This window comes from Alternaria postmessia (genome assembly GCF_024291825.1).
Source record: "Alternaria postmessia strain BMP 2775 chromosome Unknown scaffold_59, whole genome shotgun sequence".
Lineage (NCBI taxonomy): Eukaryota > Fungi > Ascomycota > Dothideomycetes > Pleosporales > Pleosporaceae > Alternaria > Alternaria postmessia.
Window position 1 is genome coordinate 146,021 of NW_026260132.1, and position 17,064 is coordinate 163,084.

Consider the following 17,064-nt stretch of genomic DNA (forward strand, 5'->3'; position numbering starts at 1 on the left):
CATCCATCTCCCTCGGGCACCTTGGCCTAATGGTAAGGCGTTGCTTTCCGGTGGCAAAGATTGTGGGTTCGAGTCCCACAGGTGTCGTTAATTTCTTTTTTGCTTTTTTTTTTTGCTATCCTTTGATCATGGACCGACTTGCGATTGCGCTTATTGTTTGGGGCTTGGTGATCTATGTCATTATCGCCATCGTCGTCGACTGCGACACTGCTAGTGGATCGACTCTTACGCTTTTTGCAGTGAGTTACGGCGACATCTTCGTCACTATCGAGAGTACCTAGTCGCTTATCTGGTGCCTCTATTCCTTGGGATTGACTGCGGCTGCGCCTGGTAGAAGTAAATCGCGTTCCCTACAAGACTGCCTTGACGACTGACGTAGACTTCGCCAATTCGATAGGGAACACTGTTCTGTGAGAGCTTTGGTTTGAGTCTCATCTGATATGGCGGCTCTAAGCAAATCGTGTTCGGTCGCGTTTGCTAGCACGTACTTCCGCACGTCTTTGCTCTATTCCGTAGAAGATATGTTAGGTTACAGTATAGTATCAGTGCTACAGCTCGGAAACTTTATGATCTATTGTCTCAGGTGATGTTAGATGATTGTTGTGATATTTTTGATCGTTGCTATATTGAATCTTGTCTCTTTTTGCCTCTTACTAAAGTAGAGTACTTCTTACTACTACAACGAATTGTATTAGAGCTGTATAGATATATATATATAGAGTCTAGAAGTCTACAATGCTATTAATCTTTATGATATCTCTTGTTAGAAGCTAGTGTAAGCTGTAAGGTAGAGTTGATTATCTCCACCTATTCGGTTTTCCTCTTGTATGAGGTGCGAGGACATTGGGACTAGCACAAATCCAGCATAGCTTCAACAATGTGGCTGAACGAGATTCTTCGTATTCGACTTGTAGCTCCAAGATATGGCCGAGGTCACGTTAGGTGGTTGAAGAGCATACCCGTGCTAATGCTACTTCGCAACCGCCCGACCTCCGAGCTTCTTCGTCAGTGCACACAAGTCTTCACACTCTACTTGCACTTAGTACTGCTGCATCCTACCGCAATTCTTGTGCATCACAAGTCTCATCTCGCCTTGTTAATTCCCAAGAACTGAATGTCATGTTCTCGGCAAGAGCACTCCGGTGCGCTCATGTTCCGAATGTCGTCCGACGTACTGCGCTTCATCCATTATACAAGAAGGTCGGTTTCAGCACGTGTTCGAAGGCGTCCCACAACATTAATCAAATGACTAGACTTTAATCCGTCTGAATTCGTCATCCAGTATTGGCGCGACTGTAAGGAAAGAGCAAAACACTCAAGTTGACGCACAAACCGCACCTGCCAGTTCCACAGCCCAAAAGCAGAGCACCAAAGATGTTGCGGAAACCCAAACTTCCCAGCAAGAGAAGGTCGAAGGGCTCGCGCCCTCCACACCACGTCTCGACGAACGCCTTGGTGTAGAGAACATGAATAAAGCCAAAGAATTGAGCACATTCACTAAACTGCTGACCTATGAGCTCAAGAAGATTTACGGTCACCAACGCTTTCTCAAAAGAATCTTGGGAGGCCCGTATAGAGTGCGAGAAAGTCTTAACACGTCTCCAGGCGGGCATGTGAACATCCCTCGGACAGAGTTCCGTGAGGACAAGCTCTATGTCGGCTCGCGACCAATACCGAACATATGGTTGCGGGATAATTGCCAATGCGGAAGTTGCATGCACGACACTACCAAGCAGCGACTGCTTGACACGTTCTCTATACCCAAGGATATCTCGATCAAATCACACTGGATCGAGGGTGAAGGAGAAGATCCCACATTCAAGATTGAGTGGAGTGACGGCCACGAGAGCAGATACCTGCGCTCTTTCCTGGCTCAAACCACCACTACTGAGGACTTCAAAGCCATTCAGCGCCAAGGGCTTGTCGAACTCAACCTATGGGATTCAAGAATCGCCTCCAACCCCCCAACACAGGCATACCACCACGTGATGAGCCGCGACGATCCCCAAAAACTTCTGAGGAAGATCCGTACACATGGATTTTGCTACGTCGACGGAACACCTTCTGAAAATCCTTTGTTCACAAAGATGTTACTGGAGAGGATTTCTTTCATTCGTGAAACGCATTATGGGGGCTTCTACGACTTTACTGCGGATCTAGCATCAAACGACACAGCATACACCAACATCGCCCTCGAAGCTCACACAGACACGACCTACTTCTCCGACCCCGCGGGTCTGCAAGCCTTCCATCTGCTCTCGCACACCGACGGCGAAGGCGGCGCGAGCTTGCTCGTCGACGGATTCAAAGCCGCAGAGGAGCTGAGACGAACGGACCGGAAAGCATACGAGATCTTGTCCACGGTGAATGTTCATGCACACGCAAGTGGAAACGAGGGTATAAGTATACAGCCCTACCGCGGTTTCCCCGTCCTAGAACACGACTCCGCCACCGGTGATCTCCTCCGCGTCCGGTGGAATTCTTCTGACAGAGCCTCCATTGAGCTTCCCATCGAAGAAGTCGAGACGTGGTACGATGCAGCCCGAAAATTCGACGCCATACTCAAGAAGAAGGAGAATGAGTATTGGGAACAGCTTGTCCCAGGGAGGGTACTTATCTTTGATAACTGGAGGGTGTTGCATGGGCGGAGTAGCTTTACAGGGAAGCGGAGGATTTGTGGAGGGTATGTCAACAGGGACGATTGGATAAGCAAGTTTAAGATGCTAGAGTTTGGCAGCGAAGACGTGTTGAAGGGGTTGGCTGTGAACTAGATGTGAAAAATGAAGAAGAAAAAAAAAACTTGACAAGGTAGAAATACTGTACACAGGACATGTTTTCAGGAGCTGGTAGTGGTGTGCAAAAACGTGATGTCTGGTTCATCAGAACTTATATACACTCTGGATACCAAGTTGACCATTCCCCTACGAACCCCTCGCAGCCCTCTCCTGTTCCAGCTCCAACTCGGCTTGGCGATAGTACTTGGCAGTGTCCACACCGTGGTAAGGGTGGTTGACAAAGTTTGGCCACGTGAGGACATGAGCAAATGTAGCGGCGTAACGCGAGTTCCTGTGCGCAACGCCCTGCATGTACTCGGTCATCTCAGTAGTTCCGTACAGAGGCTCGCCTTTCTTGACTTTGTCGACCATTTCCCGCATGTCCATTTCGACTTCGCGGCGGTTCTCGCGGGCGCCGTAGAAACGCACTAATGTACGTGTTAGTATCCGATTCTGCGCACAGTATGGAAAGGGCCCGTGTGGTTTGAACTGGGTGGGAAGTGGTGGACGTACTGCATGACCTCGAGTAGGCGAAAAGAAAGGCGCCGGTAACACCGACGGCACCGCTCAATCGCATGATGGGAGCGAAACCGCCCTTGCCGACCATGGAGGGTGAGACCCTCTCCCAGTAAAGCATCAGTCCAGGACTCAGGGCTCCGAGCGCGGCACCGTAAGCCCAGTCCGAAGGGCGGGTGTATCGCATGACTCGTTTGAAGTGTCTTCATTTAGGGTCAGTATGCGCGTGCGTTGGATATGGTAGAGGGGGCGTACGGGTCATTGTCGATGAGCTGCCATGGGTTAGCTACTGCCGTCCATTGCAGAGGGCGTAGGCGCGCAATTGACTCACAGGATACTCTCCCGTGGGGATCTTGTCCGGCACAACAGCCTGGTGCCTGACAGCGGCGTCCTGCGAAGACATGTTGGTGTTGACTTTGGTCGTCTCTACTGCCGAGTATCTTGTGTTCGCGAGGTGAGGTTCCGCCAGGCGGGCGGCAAGTGCCGCCATGCGGGCTTTGGCCCTAGTGTGGCTCTGAGCTTCGGCGCGACGCCATTGCAACTACTTTTATTTCCTTGGCGCGTCACACCCGCAACACCCATTCTCGGAACTTGTCTTTTGCGACAACAATGCGCGCCGGCTCCTTTACGTGCGCACTACAACCATCCCGACCGCGAACATGGCTATGAAAGTTGACGATATGGAGGACGTCAAGCCAACCGGCTTGACCATGGCCAACGGCGCGTCCGATGCGCCCGCCGATTCGTCAAGCCTACACGCCCGCCCTACTGTCGCCGACTTGCACGGGGAGAACCATTTCGCGCAGGTGGCGAGGAAGAACTGGCTGTCCGCCAAGAAGACACCCAAAGTGCGACCCGAAGTGGTCAAGAAAGAGCTGTGGGACGAGCTGGAGAATGTCGACTTTGCGTATTCGTCACTCTTGATTCTGGAGAACCTGCAGCTTCTGGAGAGATATCTGTGGCCTGGCTTTACTGATGAAGCGTCCAACTTTCATGTCCTGCTGGTGGCGCTCATGGTCAATGTCAAGAGGAGGGAGAATCTGACGTGCTGGGGTGAGTGCATGCGATTCCTGGTTATCGACAACACATGCTAATGGCCGCAGACCACTTTGCTAGCAAGCCCGCCGAGTTCTCCTCCTTTTTCCGCCGCATACTGTCCATGACCGTAGACCCGTCGCAGCCAAGCAAGATCCGGACACAGCTCATATCCTTTGTCATCGGCGCCTTCCAGTCCTTGGACAGCGGTCTTGTGCGAAAAGAGTGCGCCCCTCTCGTTGGCATATCGATATGGCAAAACCTCCACTCCGACGCCGTGCGCGAACAGTATTTCGAGGAACACAGCATGTTGCGCAAGGCATGGAGAGCTGCGTCCAAGCGGTTCGATGCTGGCGATGAAGCGCTACAGGCCAGGCTCCGATTCGAGCGGTCATGGATATATACACTTTTGCTCGACTTCATCGACCGGCTGTACAACACCACCAGCAGGGACGAGGCTAGGGATAACATGACCTACTGCGAGCGCTTCATGGAGCTTCTAGTAGACCTGCAGAGCCAGCTACCAACAAGGAGATATGTCAATACGCTGCTTCACGACTTGAATATGCTGCCAGCTATTCGATTGTCGCCCATGTACACAGACGAGGACAATGGCCTTTTCCGGGACCTGTTCGACTTGCTGTGCCACTTTACCAACTTCCCCATCGAGGACCAAACAGGGAGGCAACTGTCCAAGCTAGAGTACGACCAACAGCATTACGATACTCTGGCAAAGTTGCAACGGACGGGTTATGCTGCCTTCCAGGAGAAGCTTCAGCTAATGGCCCTGGCAAACTACAGTAGCATTGGGAATCGGGAGGAGCTGGACGGCCATCTGCGCACACTGAGCGATAGTGAGCTCGTCGAGCTTTGCTCTCTCATGGGCCTACGGACAGAATACTCCACTACCACTTACCTGGTGCGGGATCGAGCTTTCCACATGGAGACCCTGATTGCGCTTGTCGAGCAGCGCCCTACCTTCAAGGACAACGTTCGCGACATGCCAGTATTGCCAACTGAGAAGGTTCTCTACGAAACCACATTCCTGCGAAACGAGTCTTACGACGGATCTAGACCGCTCGCTATACCTAAGCTGAACCTCCAGTACCTGACCATGGGCGACTTTTTGTGGCGATCCTTCATCCTGTACCGCGCGGAATCATTCTATGGTATCCGAAAGGACATGGAGGACGTAGTCAAACGCGTAAAGCCCAAGGGCAGAGGCGTCAACACCAAGTTTGGCGGTGTGTCCAAAATGTCACTGCCCATAATGAAGCCCGCCATCGTCGATGTTGCACCGTCCAAGGTCGGCGAGGAGCACCCCGCATACGTTCGTGCTGAGATTATACTGGATGTTAGCCGCCTTCAATACCCAGTACGAAGGGACTGGGAACAGCTCAGGCCAGATGATGTCGTCTTCCTGCTTGCTGTCGAGGGTAAAGATGACGTACCCATGCGCAACGGTCACCGCGAGGACGTCACTACTGGGGAGCAGCTCGGCCTGCACCGGATGAGATGCGCCCAGGTGGTTCACGTTCTGGATGACAAAGGACGGCCTCTACGCGAATCAGCCCGCGACAATGGTTTTGGACCTCGTGTACGCCAACGACGACTCCTCGTCAACATCGACGCCAAGCAATACAAGACCGACATGGACCAGGCTGCCGAAGGAAGACCTAACGTTTACGAACACATCAACCTCATCGTCCGCCGGAAAGGACGGGAGAACAACTTCCTGCCTATCCTGGAGTCTATCAGGCGCCTGACGCTCTCGGACATCCCGGCACCATCTTGGCTCCAAGAGGTGTTTTTAGGATATGGTGATCCTGCATCAGCGACCTACAAGCGCCTTCCGAATCGACTGAACAAGATAGATTTCCGCGACACCTTCCTGGACTGGCAGCACCTAATCGAGTCCATGCCCGGCAAATCCATCGAACCCCACGAGGAAGCACAGACATCCTTTGGGCCTCCATACGTCGTGGAATACGCTGCTGCATCCGAACCAAAACTCGCACCCCCTAAAGCGTCCAAAAAGCGGCGTCGCAATCAGGTTGAGGTAGCACAACCTCTGCATGAATCGCTTCATGTATCCTCGTACAAACCACCGAACATGGGGCCTTACCCCGCTGATGCACCGAAGACGAATGCGGTCAGGTTCACGCCGAAACAAATTGAAGCCATCACTTCGGGAACGCAGCCTGGTCTTACGGTCGTGCTCGGACCACCTGGTACCGGCAAGACGGACGTTGCGACCCAGATTATATCCAATATATATCACAATTTTCCGGACCAGCGGACTTTGCTCGTTGCGCATAGCAATCAGGCGCTGAACCAGCTGTTCCAGAAAATTGTGGCGCTGGACATTGATGAAAGACATTTGTTGCGGCTGGGTCATGGCGAAGAGGACTTGGAAACTGATGTGAGCTACAGCAAGCACGGACGTGTGGAGTCGTTTCTCGAGAGGGGACAATACTACCTCTCTGAAGTTGATCGCCTAGCGAAGAATTTTGGTGCGCCTGGTGCGCATAGCAGCTCATGCGAAACAGCAGACTACTTCAACCTTGTGTATGTGAAGCCAGCGTGGACGCAATACTGGGACGCCGTCTCTTCCGAGGACGTGAGCGTCGAGCAGATTGTCACCGAGTTTCCATTCAAAGACTACTTCTCCAACGCACCACAACCTCTTTTCCCCCAGGCTGCAGACCGCGAAGAGATTCTTGAGATTGCACAGGGATGTTACCGCCACATCGAGAAGGTCTTTGCCGAGCTGGAAGACATCCGTCCGTTTGAGATTTTGCGAAACCCACGCGATAAAGCAAACTACCTGCTCATAAAAGAGGCTCGCATCATCGCCATGACATCAACCCACGCCGCGATGCGCCGACAGGAGATTGCCAAGTTGGGTTTCCACTACGACAACGTCATCATGGAAGAAGCTGCTCAGATTACCGAGATAGAAAACTTCATCCCGCTCGCGTTGCAAAACCCGCGGGAGCAGGAGGACGGTGAGAGAGAGTTGCCGCTTCAGCGCATTGTCCTTGTGGGTGATCACTTGCAGAACAGCCCGGTGATACAGAACCTCGCTTTCCGACAGTACGCAAATCTTGAACAGAGTTTGTTCCAAAGACTGGTTAGACTGGGTGTGCCGACTATCATGCTCGACCAGCAAGGTCGTGCCCGTCCCTCTATTGCCGAACTGTACAAGTGGCGATACCCCGCCCTCTCCAACCTGCCTTCTCTCCTTTCAAACCCAGAGTTCCAAACAGCGAATCCCGGGTTCAAGCACGAATTCCAATTCATCGACGTGGGCGACTACAAGGGCAAAGGGGAAGACCAGCCGACGCCGCACTGGATGATTAATCTGGGCGAGGCCGAGTATGCCGTTGCGCTGTTTATGTATATGCGTTTACTTGGGTATCCTGCACATAAGATCAGCATTCTCACCACGTATGCTGGTCAGAGGTCGTTGATCAACGATGTTTTGGGACACAAGTGCAAAAACAACCCGCTCTTTGGGCGACCGAAGCATGTTAGTACCGTGGATAAGTATCAGGGTGAACAGAACGATTGTAAGTCGCTATCCTATACTCTAGAAGAGAGAGAGAGAGAGAGACGCATTAGATGGACAGACGCTAACACGACGTGTGTGTGTTTACAGATATCATTTTGTCACTTGTACGAACGCGCGCCATTGGCTACTTGAGAGACATCCGACGCCTCACCGTCGCCTTGTCGCGCGCAAGACTCGGTCTGTACGTCCTCGGTCGTCGCTCCGTCTTTGAAAGCGTTTTCGAACTCAAACCGGCGTTTGACGTCTTACTCCAGCGCCCGGATAAACTCACCTTGGTCACGGACGAGATGTTTGGTGAGACGAGGCGGTCGGTAGAACAAGGAGAAGGAGAAGAAGAGGTGCAGGGGGCTGTCATGGAAGATGTAGAGCATCTGGGCAAGTATGTGTATGAGATGACAAAGGCAAAGGTGGAGGCTATCAAGGCGAATGGCGGGCAGATGCCGAGTAGGGAGATTACTATGGGGGAGGCGGGGGTGAATGGCGGCGTCAAGGGTGAGGACGACGACGATGAGGATGATGATAGGCCGGAGAATGTGTTGGTTCCTGAAGAAGTACCCGAGGACTTTGAGGACGACAATGATGATGACCAAGTCGTGGTTTGAGCGTAGGTGGTTCTCGACGTGTGGTAGATTACACAGCGGCTGGGTTGCATTTCAAAAGGCGTAATTTGTACATGTAGTTGCCTGCAAAATTCTTTTTTCTTTTTGGATTGTTTGTGTAGTAGCAGGAGGAGGAGGAGGAGAAGGAGGAAGAGAGGGAAGATGATAGGACTAAGATACCATGATATCGATGCCCACGTGGCATGCACATTTCTATTCCCTGCTTTGCTTGGGTGTATGGCATTGATGTGTAATGATCCTATACTTGGGTCGCGAACGACTTTGCGGATTGCGTGGTTAAATTCGCAATATCTTCTCCGGCACCAAACTTATCTACTCAGATGAGCGACATTGGGACCCTGCACCTCGTTGACACAATAAATTGGACACCTGGTTTGCGACTAGCGTAGGTAAAGTGTCCGATTTATTGTGACACCCCGGTGCTGAATCACACAAGTATTATATTCCTGATTGAGAATGATCCGTCTTCACACGCCTGACCATCCATCATGCCGTGCACATAACACTCACCAATAAACTCATGATGGCCATCCTGACGAGTTCTCAATGCATAGCAAACCTGTCCTCCTAGAAGAAGACAGATTTCGTCATCTATCTGAGCGGCTGCCGGTCCCAGTCCGATAAAGCCTCGACTAGTTTCGAACAACCTTCTCCCGAACGTTACCATCTTTGTATCGATAAGCATCCAGCTCTGCCTCCGACGTTCTTCAGCAGTCAAATGTTTTCTGTCCTGTCCAACCAAGTCCCAATCTATGGCAAATGCCCGCGATAATTCAGCATCGTTTTCAAAGTTTCTTCGTCCAATATCACCTACGATAGCGTGATTGAATGCTTCCATCAACGTCTCTCCGGTGAAGTACAGTTTGCTTGCGTTTTCTGGTATCCATGATCGCTCCAAGTCGAGCCCTCCAGCGGCCAAATTCCACTCGCATACACTCGATACTCGGATTATGCGGTCAAGTACTGATCCTTGAAGACATAAATGCGAGCCGTCAATGTAGCAGTGTCCACCACTCGTCCCGCTAGCGTTGTAGGCATTCTTACTTTTTCCGTACGTATCTGAGTCTAAAACCTTTTCAAAAGGATGCTGGGATGCTCTGAACGTCCAATCTGGTGTCCAGGACGGCAATGACTTATCATGTTGGTGCTCAAAGGCTGTGCCTGGTGCTGATCTCCATACCTCACCGAGGACATCCAGAGAACGATCAGTCGACCTCGAGATGTAAAAACGGACAATGTCGCTGTAGACCGCTGAGGAAGGTTTTGTATAATCCGGAACTATATCATCCCCGTACACGTCCATGGCCATTCCGAGGGCTGAGTACAGCTTGTCGCGAGGATCTTCACATTCGTATGCTCGGATAAGTCTCAGGACGCGTAACAGCGAGATGTTTGCGCCATATTCTCTGTCTATCCGGAAAGCGTCAAGCCGAATAGCCATACCGTCGTCGAAATCAATACTCATACCAGAGCCTTGGTAATGCGTGACGTGATGGGTAATCTGAAGGGCTGCTCGTAGATAGGTCCAGTCAATCCTACGGCTCCCGCAAAATAGGATCGTACGCATAGGGTTGCCAATGGTCCCCTCTTGAACTATCCATGCTCTTCTCCACCAAGGCCGACGACATATCATTCGTAATGCTTCCAGCGCCCTCTGTTCTTGCGAGCCGCAAGGACCAAAGAAGAGAGGGTCGTCAGAAGAGATACTTGTAACTGCTAACTCCTCGGATGCATCGAATTGTTCTTTGAGTTCATCAAATCTCACCTTCCATTCCTTCATTTTATCAAACGCTAGATCGCTATCATGTGCAGCTGGGCCAAGCCAAATCGCAACCATCTCCGCTGAACGGTATATTGTATTCATGAGTCGGACTTGGCTGCTGCGCTCATGAACGTCTGCCTGGTTGATACATATCGAGTCTGCCCAGAACATCATGCTTCTTTCTCTTGCGAAGATAAAAATCGCATCAATAGCCTCGGCTAAGTTTGCAGTAATACGAATCTCGGCACCATTCGCAAGGATAACTCTTGATAGATCCTTGCATCCCCATGTGTACGACAGCGCCACGTATGGCGGGGCTTTCTCTACCTCGACTGTGACTATCTTGCAGATTGGAATGGGACTGGGTAGAAACTTGACCAGTCTAATGGCTCGGTTGGATTGGAGAGGCTCATATGAGAATCTTCTCATTTTCTCGATTCAGGGCGTTGTTGACGGGTTCTAGCTTTCACTCGTATCAGGCTGGATGATCGGTAACGTTTGGCTGTCTTCGTCCGTATGTCCTTCGAGAATAGCAGTGGTAGCTAACGAGGTTGCTGCAGCTATCAGTGCCTAAATTTCACCATATTGTATGGGAAAATGTATTGTAGAAGAGCAACGGTGCGAGAGGTGAGAGGTTGGGATGGATCACGGTTGGATCATGTTGGTGGGGGGCGCAGCCAGGTTGTGGCGGAGCAAGGCTGATTGATTGAACTCATTCCGCCTTTGCAACACCAAAACTCCAACGCCTCGTGACTCCATCACCATGAATCCAGTTAAGGCCATAATTGCAACTACAGGATCGCTAGAACCAGGAAACCTTGTATGCGCCCAGATTGCGAGCCATCTAGCCTACAATGCTAGCTAGGCGACACAAAGGCGCATCAACCTCACAGCCTCAACCGCGAATAAAGTTGCTTTTATGCTCATGATACCCTGATGCAAAGATTTCGGATCTCCAAGTTGTCCCTAGCGCGATTTCGTGACCCTATCCAAGATCAATCAGGTTTCCATGTATAGATTCTTGTCAACCGCCCATACAATCAAAGCCCAGCTACCACCGCGGAAGTGTTGAGTCTCGAAACCAACAGCAAGCGTGTCTTCTCCCAAAGACCCATATGTTCTTCGCCACCATCCATTGGTATCGTCTTGCCAACCACTCTCGACCTGTGCTCCAACAACTCGGCGTCCAGGGAGGCACATGGACACCTCATTCTTTAGACACACAGGCATACCATCACGCTTACTCTCAGGGTCCCAGTCCTCTCGATATTCTATAACTTCATTACATAGACTCTCGTGCACATCATCAGGGCAGATTCCAATCTTCCATTGTGGGGTGCTGTGGGCTTTCACCCATTTGTTTCTGCAAGTCAATCAGTCTCACTTCAGCCATTGAATTAGAGAGGCATTTGCTTACAACTTCCACTTCTCGGTTTGGTCTTCTGTTTCAGTCATCATCTTTGCCAGCTTTCGCCGTCGATCCCACACTCCCCTTAGCTCTTCTCGGACGTTCTTTAGAGTCGCTACGCATTGTTGAAGGGCTTTGTCATCATCTTCGGCGTATACGTGTAGATCGGCCAGCTTCAAAATCGTCGACTGTACGGATATCTCTAGGGCTCGAGCGCCGACCAGACGATTGGATCGAGCAGCAACCTGGAGAAGCTGGGCAAGCTCAGCTGCGTTCCGAAAGTCTTCTGTGATAGACAATGACCCCTCCGGATGTTTGATTCTGATGTCGATATTGGCATAGTGCGTAATGTGCGCCAGGACTGGTATAGGCGTATAGTGCTCAAGGAAGTTGACCCAAGCTTTCTGAATATCGATTTTGTGGAGCTGGTGTTGCAAGTTCCGCGAACTGCATCCAACGACGACGACTTCATGCGTTTCCCTGATGCTACCGGATATGTGGGAGGAACCCATCTCAAAGGAAGATGCAGCTTCGACGGACACCGCTTTTCCGCTGAAATCCGCTGAAAGCGTACTGGCAAATCGGTCGAGTTCCTGCTTCGTATCGGCCGAGTAGGTGCTCACGGAAAAGAACGTGGATTGAAGAGTTCTTCCAGTAATGCAGTATTGGCCGTACCTTGTCGTGAAGGTTCGTGCGTTGTCTTCCCCGTACCAATTCAGCCGACCAAAACAGGACTCTGCTTCGTCAGAGAGCTCAAGCAAACGCTCATAATGCTCAGCAGGCAGTGTAATAGTGCAACGCTTAATCACTGTCATGCACGTCTCGCTACATTGAGCGGTCTTTAGTGCTTCCAGGGAGGCTTTAAGGTTGAAGACAGTAAAGACCGATGCAAGTGCACGTGTGTCAGAGGTCATGTATTGGAGTAAAGTTTCCTCATCGCGCAATATCTTGCTGCTGATCTCCAGAGTGTGCAGGCCCGTACTTGGAAGTTCAGAAGAGGGATGACATGGCCAAAAAGGCGAGCGCAGCGATTGCTGTTTGTGGAGATCGTAGCCGGAGCCAATTTTCATATAGTTGTCGTCCCACGGTATGCACCCGTGTTCGCGGATATGAGACGAGAACATAGAGTCCATAATTGGCTTTAGTCGATAGAAGGTTTCCGGGTACCAGCACTAAGAGCCACGCCTGGTGCTGATGTAGTGTGCAAAAAGAAAAAAATACATACAACAGCGGGGATTCGCTAGTGGTCACCCACCTAACTACTAATCCGCCGGTACACTGCTTGTATATGGCTGAGCGGACGGGAAGCCTAATTTTCAGTGTCCTATGGTCGTATGTGTTAATTCAGTACGTATGCTAACTTATAAGCGTGATAACAAATCCCGTTAAGCCACTACGTACTGACAATCATGCCTTCCGTCACCAGCCACGGTTCCAAACACCGGATGTTGAGAAAGATGTAAAGATTCTGGCCTTCAATAGTAACAGGCGCCGCACAGATGCTTCTCTATGCTTGGATAAAGAGGATGGCGCTGACGGCGACAAGATCAAGAATCATAATCCCAAGTTGCATTCAGCGCTTCTGGACCTCTGGAATCACGCAGTCCAGCCAGCCTTGCAAGCAATAAAACTCCTAAGGCACGACCCCAAGCTGAAACCATTACCTCGCGTGAGGTGGGTTGTCAGTGGCATTACATCATTGCTGCCGCTCCACGCTGCAGGATCACACACTCCCGGGTCAACTAACTGATAACACTATCAGTCATGTTGTCTCTTCGTGTTCTGCAAGTCTTATAGCGCTAGACTCACTTTGTCGAAAACCTTAATTTGCGATACATGATGAGAAAGCAAATGTTGTTGTAGTGCCCATGCCAACAAGCCCTAGGCATACGCCTTTGGCTTTTGCTTAAGAAGTGGAGGCAATTGTGACACATACTATGTTTTGGGCATCCACTGTCTGCCTTGAGTAGCCAACAAAGAAGCGAGTTTTGTATGCATTAACATCTTGCACAATTGCTCACTTTGCGTGCCACGGTATCGTAGATGAGAACAATCTATTGCAAAACGGGTTGATTATCGCACAAGAAGCAGACGAGAATTTGAGTGTTGCCGACGTCGAGAGTGTAACGTGTGAGCGTTCTAGAATTGCTTAGCATACTAAAAAATGTTACTTCCGTAGCTATCTGTAATGGTCTTTTTATGTTGCAATAAAGCATCAAAGTTAGCATTTTTTCTAGTTCACGGGACTCTGCGCCTGCTTGGTCTCAGTGGCTCCTGCTACACAACAACGTTTCCTTCCTCCCGCGTTAATCACCTCGCCTGCTGCTTCATGATTTGTCTCGTACGCTCTTCCGTTGTTATGAGATTAGGATAGAGAAGGAAGGCAACCCCCTCTTTATTTACAAGTAGCTCGCGCTCCCGCAAAATCTTTCTAACACTCTTCTACTGCACGACTTGCTCACATTGGTACCCGAAGCCATCTAGTATTTACTACAGATTGCCTTCTGATTGACCGCTATCTTCATTATTCGCCTCCACTTCTGTCACTGCGCGCCCAACTTCCACCACACTTTCTCATCGGCCATGGACTCAACGACCACTGTGGACCTCAGCTAGTGCCGAATACTTCCAGGTATGACTTGCTCTTCCGAAGCGAAAGATGAAATCTAACCCAGAACTGTAGGCATCATGTCATCACTGGTCCTCGTCTCGATCCATACTCCTTCCCTCCTCGAAACGTCCCATACACAAGGGTAGACAGCATCTCCAAATACTCAACCTACGGCCTGTCTCCAGAATGGTGACAATGACTGTGGTTCGACTATCAGGATTGCGGTATGCCTGGTGTAAGGGATGTTCTGAGGCAAGGTAGGGACCCCCTGCTCAACCTCAGTGAAGAAAATTGTCATCCTTCCGACAGGAGTCCCTCGACAAGAGGGATACCATTTATGAAGATATATGTGCATATAGAGAGGCACTGAAGGGCGGTCGGGTTTTTTCTAGTTTTTCCTCCGCGCTCTACTCAGTCTTTATGGCTGACAAAGAAAAACTGCAGGGCGACTCAATCTTTGGATTGTTGAGACAATGGTTTGGTGGTCATCACTGCTAGTACCATGGTTGAAGTGAGTGGTTGCTGGGCTGTGCAGTCCCAGAGTTGCGGTACCATTGAGGGGTTGAGGGGGGCCGCGTGCGAGCCTTGGTACGCTCGTCCATGAGATGACTGAGGAGTCATATTAGGTGTTGCGGTCATGGTTAGAAGTTGGGTCAGGTCCTCGCTGGTTGCTTGACTGGGTAATCTCCAAATTCGTCAGGTGCAGTGGGTGCATGGACCTTGCTAGCTTGCATACACTTGTCATAGCGAATTGATCCCGTGTTTGCATTCTCAATGCTGGATTAGATGACCGGAAGAGCCGAGTTTACTGTGGTTCGAGCTATGACTCCCCTTTAGACCATGGTACGTCGTTGTTGAGGTGAATCCCATCAATGAGCCGCACTTTGGCTAAGAGAAGAGCGGAGGTGCATGGTCTAGAGCCATGCGCTCATGTCGTTACTCATTCACACTACAACCCACGAACCGCAACGCGACATGTGTATCCTAGAATTAAGGGAGACTTGATTTTCTCTAATATCACTTGCTAGTCCTCAGACTCTTGTGCGAGCTGTTATAAGCTATTATTATTTGTTGTTTTCTTCTGTCTATCGCAACTTATTGTGTATCCGTGGATGTGTATAGGTTTAGGTATGTGTAGGTTTGGACGAGTGTACATCACGGAAGAGCGATTAAAAAGTGACAAGACACACGATTTTAGGCCGCCATTGCCCTATGTCTTCTAAGATTTTGGCGTCTTGAACAGCGACGATGTGGAGGAGGCTTCGTGTTAGAGGCCTGTTATTGGCGATGTCGCGCTAGATGAAATATGGCTTAGCGTGGGAAGGACAGAAAACTGTCCACGGTAAGTGGGAGTAATACTTCCACAAACAGTACCATGACAGACGGCGACTCGGACGAGTGATCTAATCTTCAGTGTCCTATGGTCGTATGTGTTGGTTTTGTACATCTGTTGTTTTATATACGTGTTGTTGGATTCCGCTCAGCCACTAGGTACTTTTCAACTATCATCCCCTTAGTCACCAGCGTTGAGAAAAGCAAGTTTCGGTTGAGCATCAGAATGGCAGCACCGAGATCGCTCAATCTCTTTGGCTCAACGGGACGTTATTATTTCTTCAAGAGGTTGATCCAGGAAAGACCGCCCCTGGGTCGTGTTTGGTTAGCATCGTTCGGCCAACCTCTTATATCGTATGCCTCTAGACACAACTAACAATCCTGCAGATCTGCAAGCGATGAATTTGTATTAAAAGATATACCTCCAAACATATTCTCAGCATTTAACGAGAATGTCCGACCAAGACTTGCTCAAACACCCCGCATACGACTACCAGTGGACACCATCCCAGATCAGTGCATATTCGTGTATGAATACCTGAATGATGATGTTTCAAGTCTGGTTCGGCGTCAGATCCCAATGCGAGCTCGGAAGGAGATTCTCAAAGCTACTTTGCAGGGAATTGCAGACATGCACGATCGCGACATTGTCCATTTAGGTGAGTCCAATGATTCGGCTCTTCATACAGTCAGTATAAATGGCTGATCTTCTCTAGACGTCAAACCTGACAACGTTCTGGTTGATTGCCGTAACGTTGACCGAGACGTCGTGGTCGAACAGGTACAGATCTCCGATCTTGAGAATGCAGCCTACCTCCCAAAGCCTAGGTGTATTAAAGGTATGCTAGCTGGGAATGATGACTGGCGCTGCCCTGAAGGTCATCTCAAGGGAGAGCTCAACAAACCTTCTGATTCATACTCATTTGGACTGGTCGTAAGTGCTTAACCTGAGCAAAATCTATTCGTTACTAACATACCAAGTGCATCTACGCTGTTCTCGGGCGCGTTATACTAGGGCGTGATGATGATTTCAGACTACACGTGTCGAAAGGCGCACTACCTGCATTGATCCGCCTGCAGCGCCAAATCTCATATTTTGGAGACAAGGAAGGGTTGAATGGGCTCATGAAGCATGTTGGTGATGAGGAAGTGAACTTTGAGGTTCTTGAAATGCTTTGGGAAGAGCGAGCAGCAGATTATATCCCATATGTGCCGTTCTCAGAGTGGACAGGTGTTGATTTGGCATTCAAAGACTTGATCCGAGGATTGAATAATCTGGACCCCTCACGGAGGCTTACAGCTTGCCAGACATTAGACCATCCCTGGTTTGAAGGCGTCGAATCCGCTTAGTAGTAGTAGTAGTAGTAGTAGTAGTAGTAGTAGTAGTAGTAGTAGTAGTAGTAGTAGTAGTAGTAGTAGTAGTAGTAGTAGT

General features: G+C 50.1%; 5 protein-coding genes and 1 non-coding gene across 6 annotated transcripts; 4 read left to right on the plus strand and 2 right to left on the minus strand.

Moving 5' to 3' along the window:
* Window positions 1-15: 15 nt before the first annotated feature.
* J4E82_007996 lies at window positions 16-87 on the plus strand. The gene has a single exon. It is a non-coding gene; the product is annotated as a tRNA-Arg (tRNA).
* Window positions 88-1,159: 1,072 nt separating this feature from the next.
* On the plus strand, window positions 1,160-2,771 carry J4E82_007997 (uncharacterized protein; the record flags this gene model as incomplete). The annotated part of the gene is made up of 2 exons (XM_051734236.1): window positions 1,160-1,164; window positions 1,283-2,771. 2 exons carry the CDS (start codon window positions 1,160-1,162, stop codon window positions 2,769-2,771), a joined length of 1,494 nt encoding a protein of 497 aa, XP_051586055.1.
* A 150-nt stretch (window positions 2,772-2,921) lies between these two features.
* On the minus strand, window positions 2,922-3,780 carry J4E82_007998 (uncharacterized protein; the record flags this gene model as incomplete). The annotated part of the gene is made up of 4 exons (XM_051734237.1): window positions 2,922-3,202; window positions 3,288-3,493; window positions 3,546-3,562; window positions 3,622-3,780. The coding sequence occupies 4 exons, from the start codon at window positions 3,778-3,780 to the stop codon at window positions 2,922-2,924; spliced, it is 663 nt and encodes a 220-aa protein (XP_051586056.1).
* Window positions 3,781-3,949: 169 nt separating this feature from the next.
* On the plus strand, window positions 3,950-8,501 carry J4E82_007999 (uncharacterized protein; the record flags this gene model as incomplete). Its single annotated transcript, XM_051734238.1, has 3 exons — window positions 3,950-4,343; window positions 4,394-7,897; window positions 7,987-8,501. 3 exons carry the CDS (start codon window positions 3,950-3,952, stop codon window positions 8,499-8,501), a joined length of 4,413 nt encoding a protein of 1,470 aa, XP_051586057.1.
* A 2,779-nt stretch (window positions 8,502-11,280) lies between these two features.
* On the minus strand, window positions 11,281-12,822 carry J4E82_008000 (uncharacterized protein; the record flags this gene model as incomplete). The annotated part of the gene is made up of 2 exons (XM_051734239.1): window positions 11,281-11,644; window positions 11,699-12,822. 2 exons carry the CDS (start codon window positions 12,820-12,822, stop codon window positions 11,281-11,283), a joined length of 1,488 nt encoding a protein of 495 aa, XP_051586058.1.
* Window positions 12,823-16,212: 3,390 nt separating this feature from the next.
* J4E82_008001 (uncharacterized protein) lies at window positions 16,213-16,982 on the plus strand (the record flags this gene model as incomplete). The annotated part of the gene is made up of 3 exons (XM_051734240.1): window positions 16,213-16,291; window positions 16,349-16,566; window positions 16,614-16,982. The coding sequence occupies 3 exons, from the start codon at window positions 16,213-16,215 to the stop codon at window positions 16,980-16,982; spliced, it is 666 nt and encodes a 221-aa protein (XP_051586059.1).
* Between the last annotated feature and the right edge of the window lie 82 nt (window positions 16,983-17,064).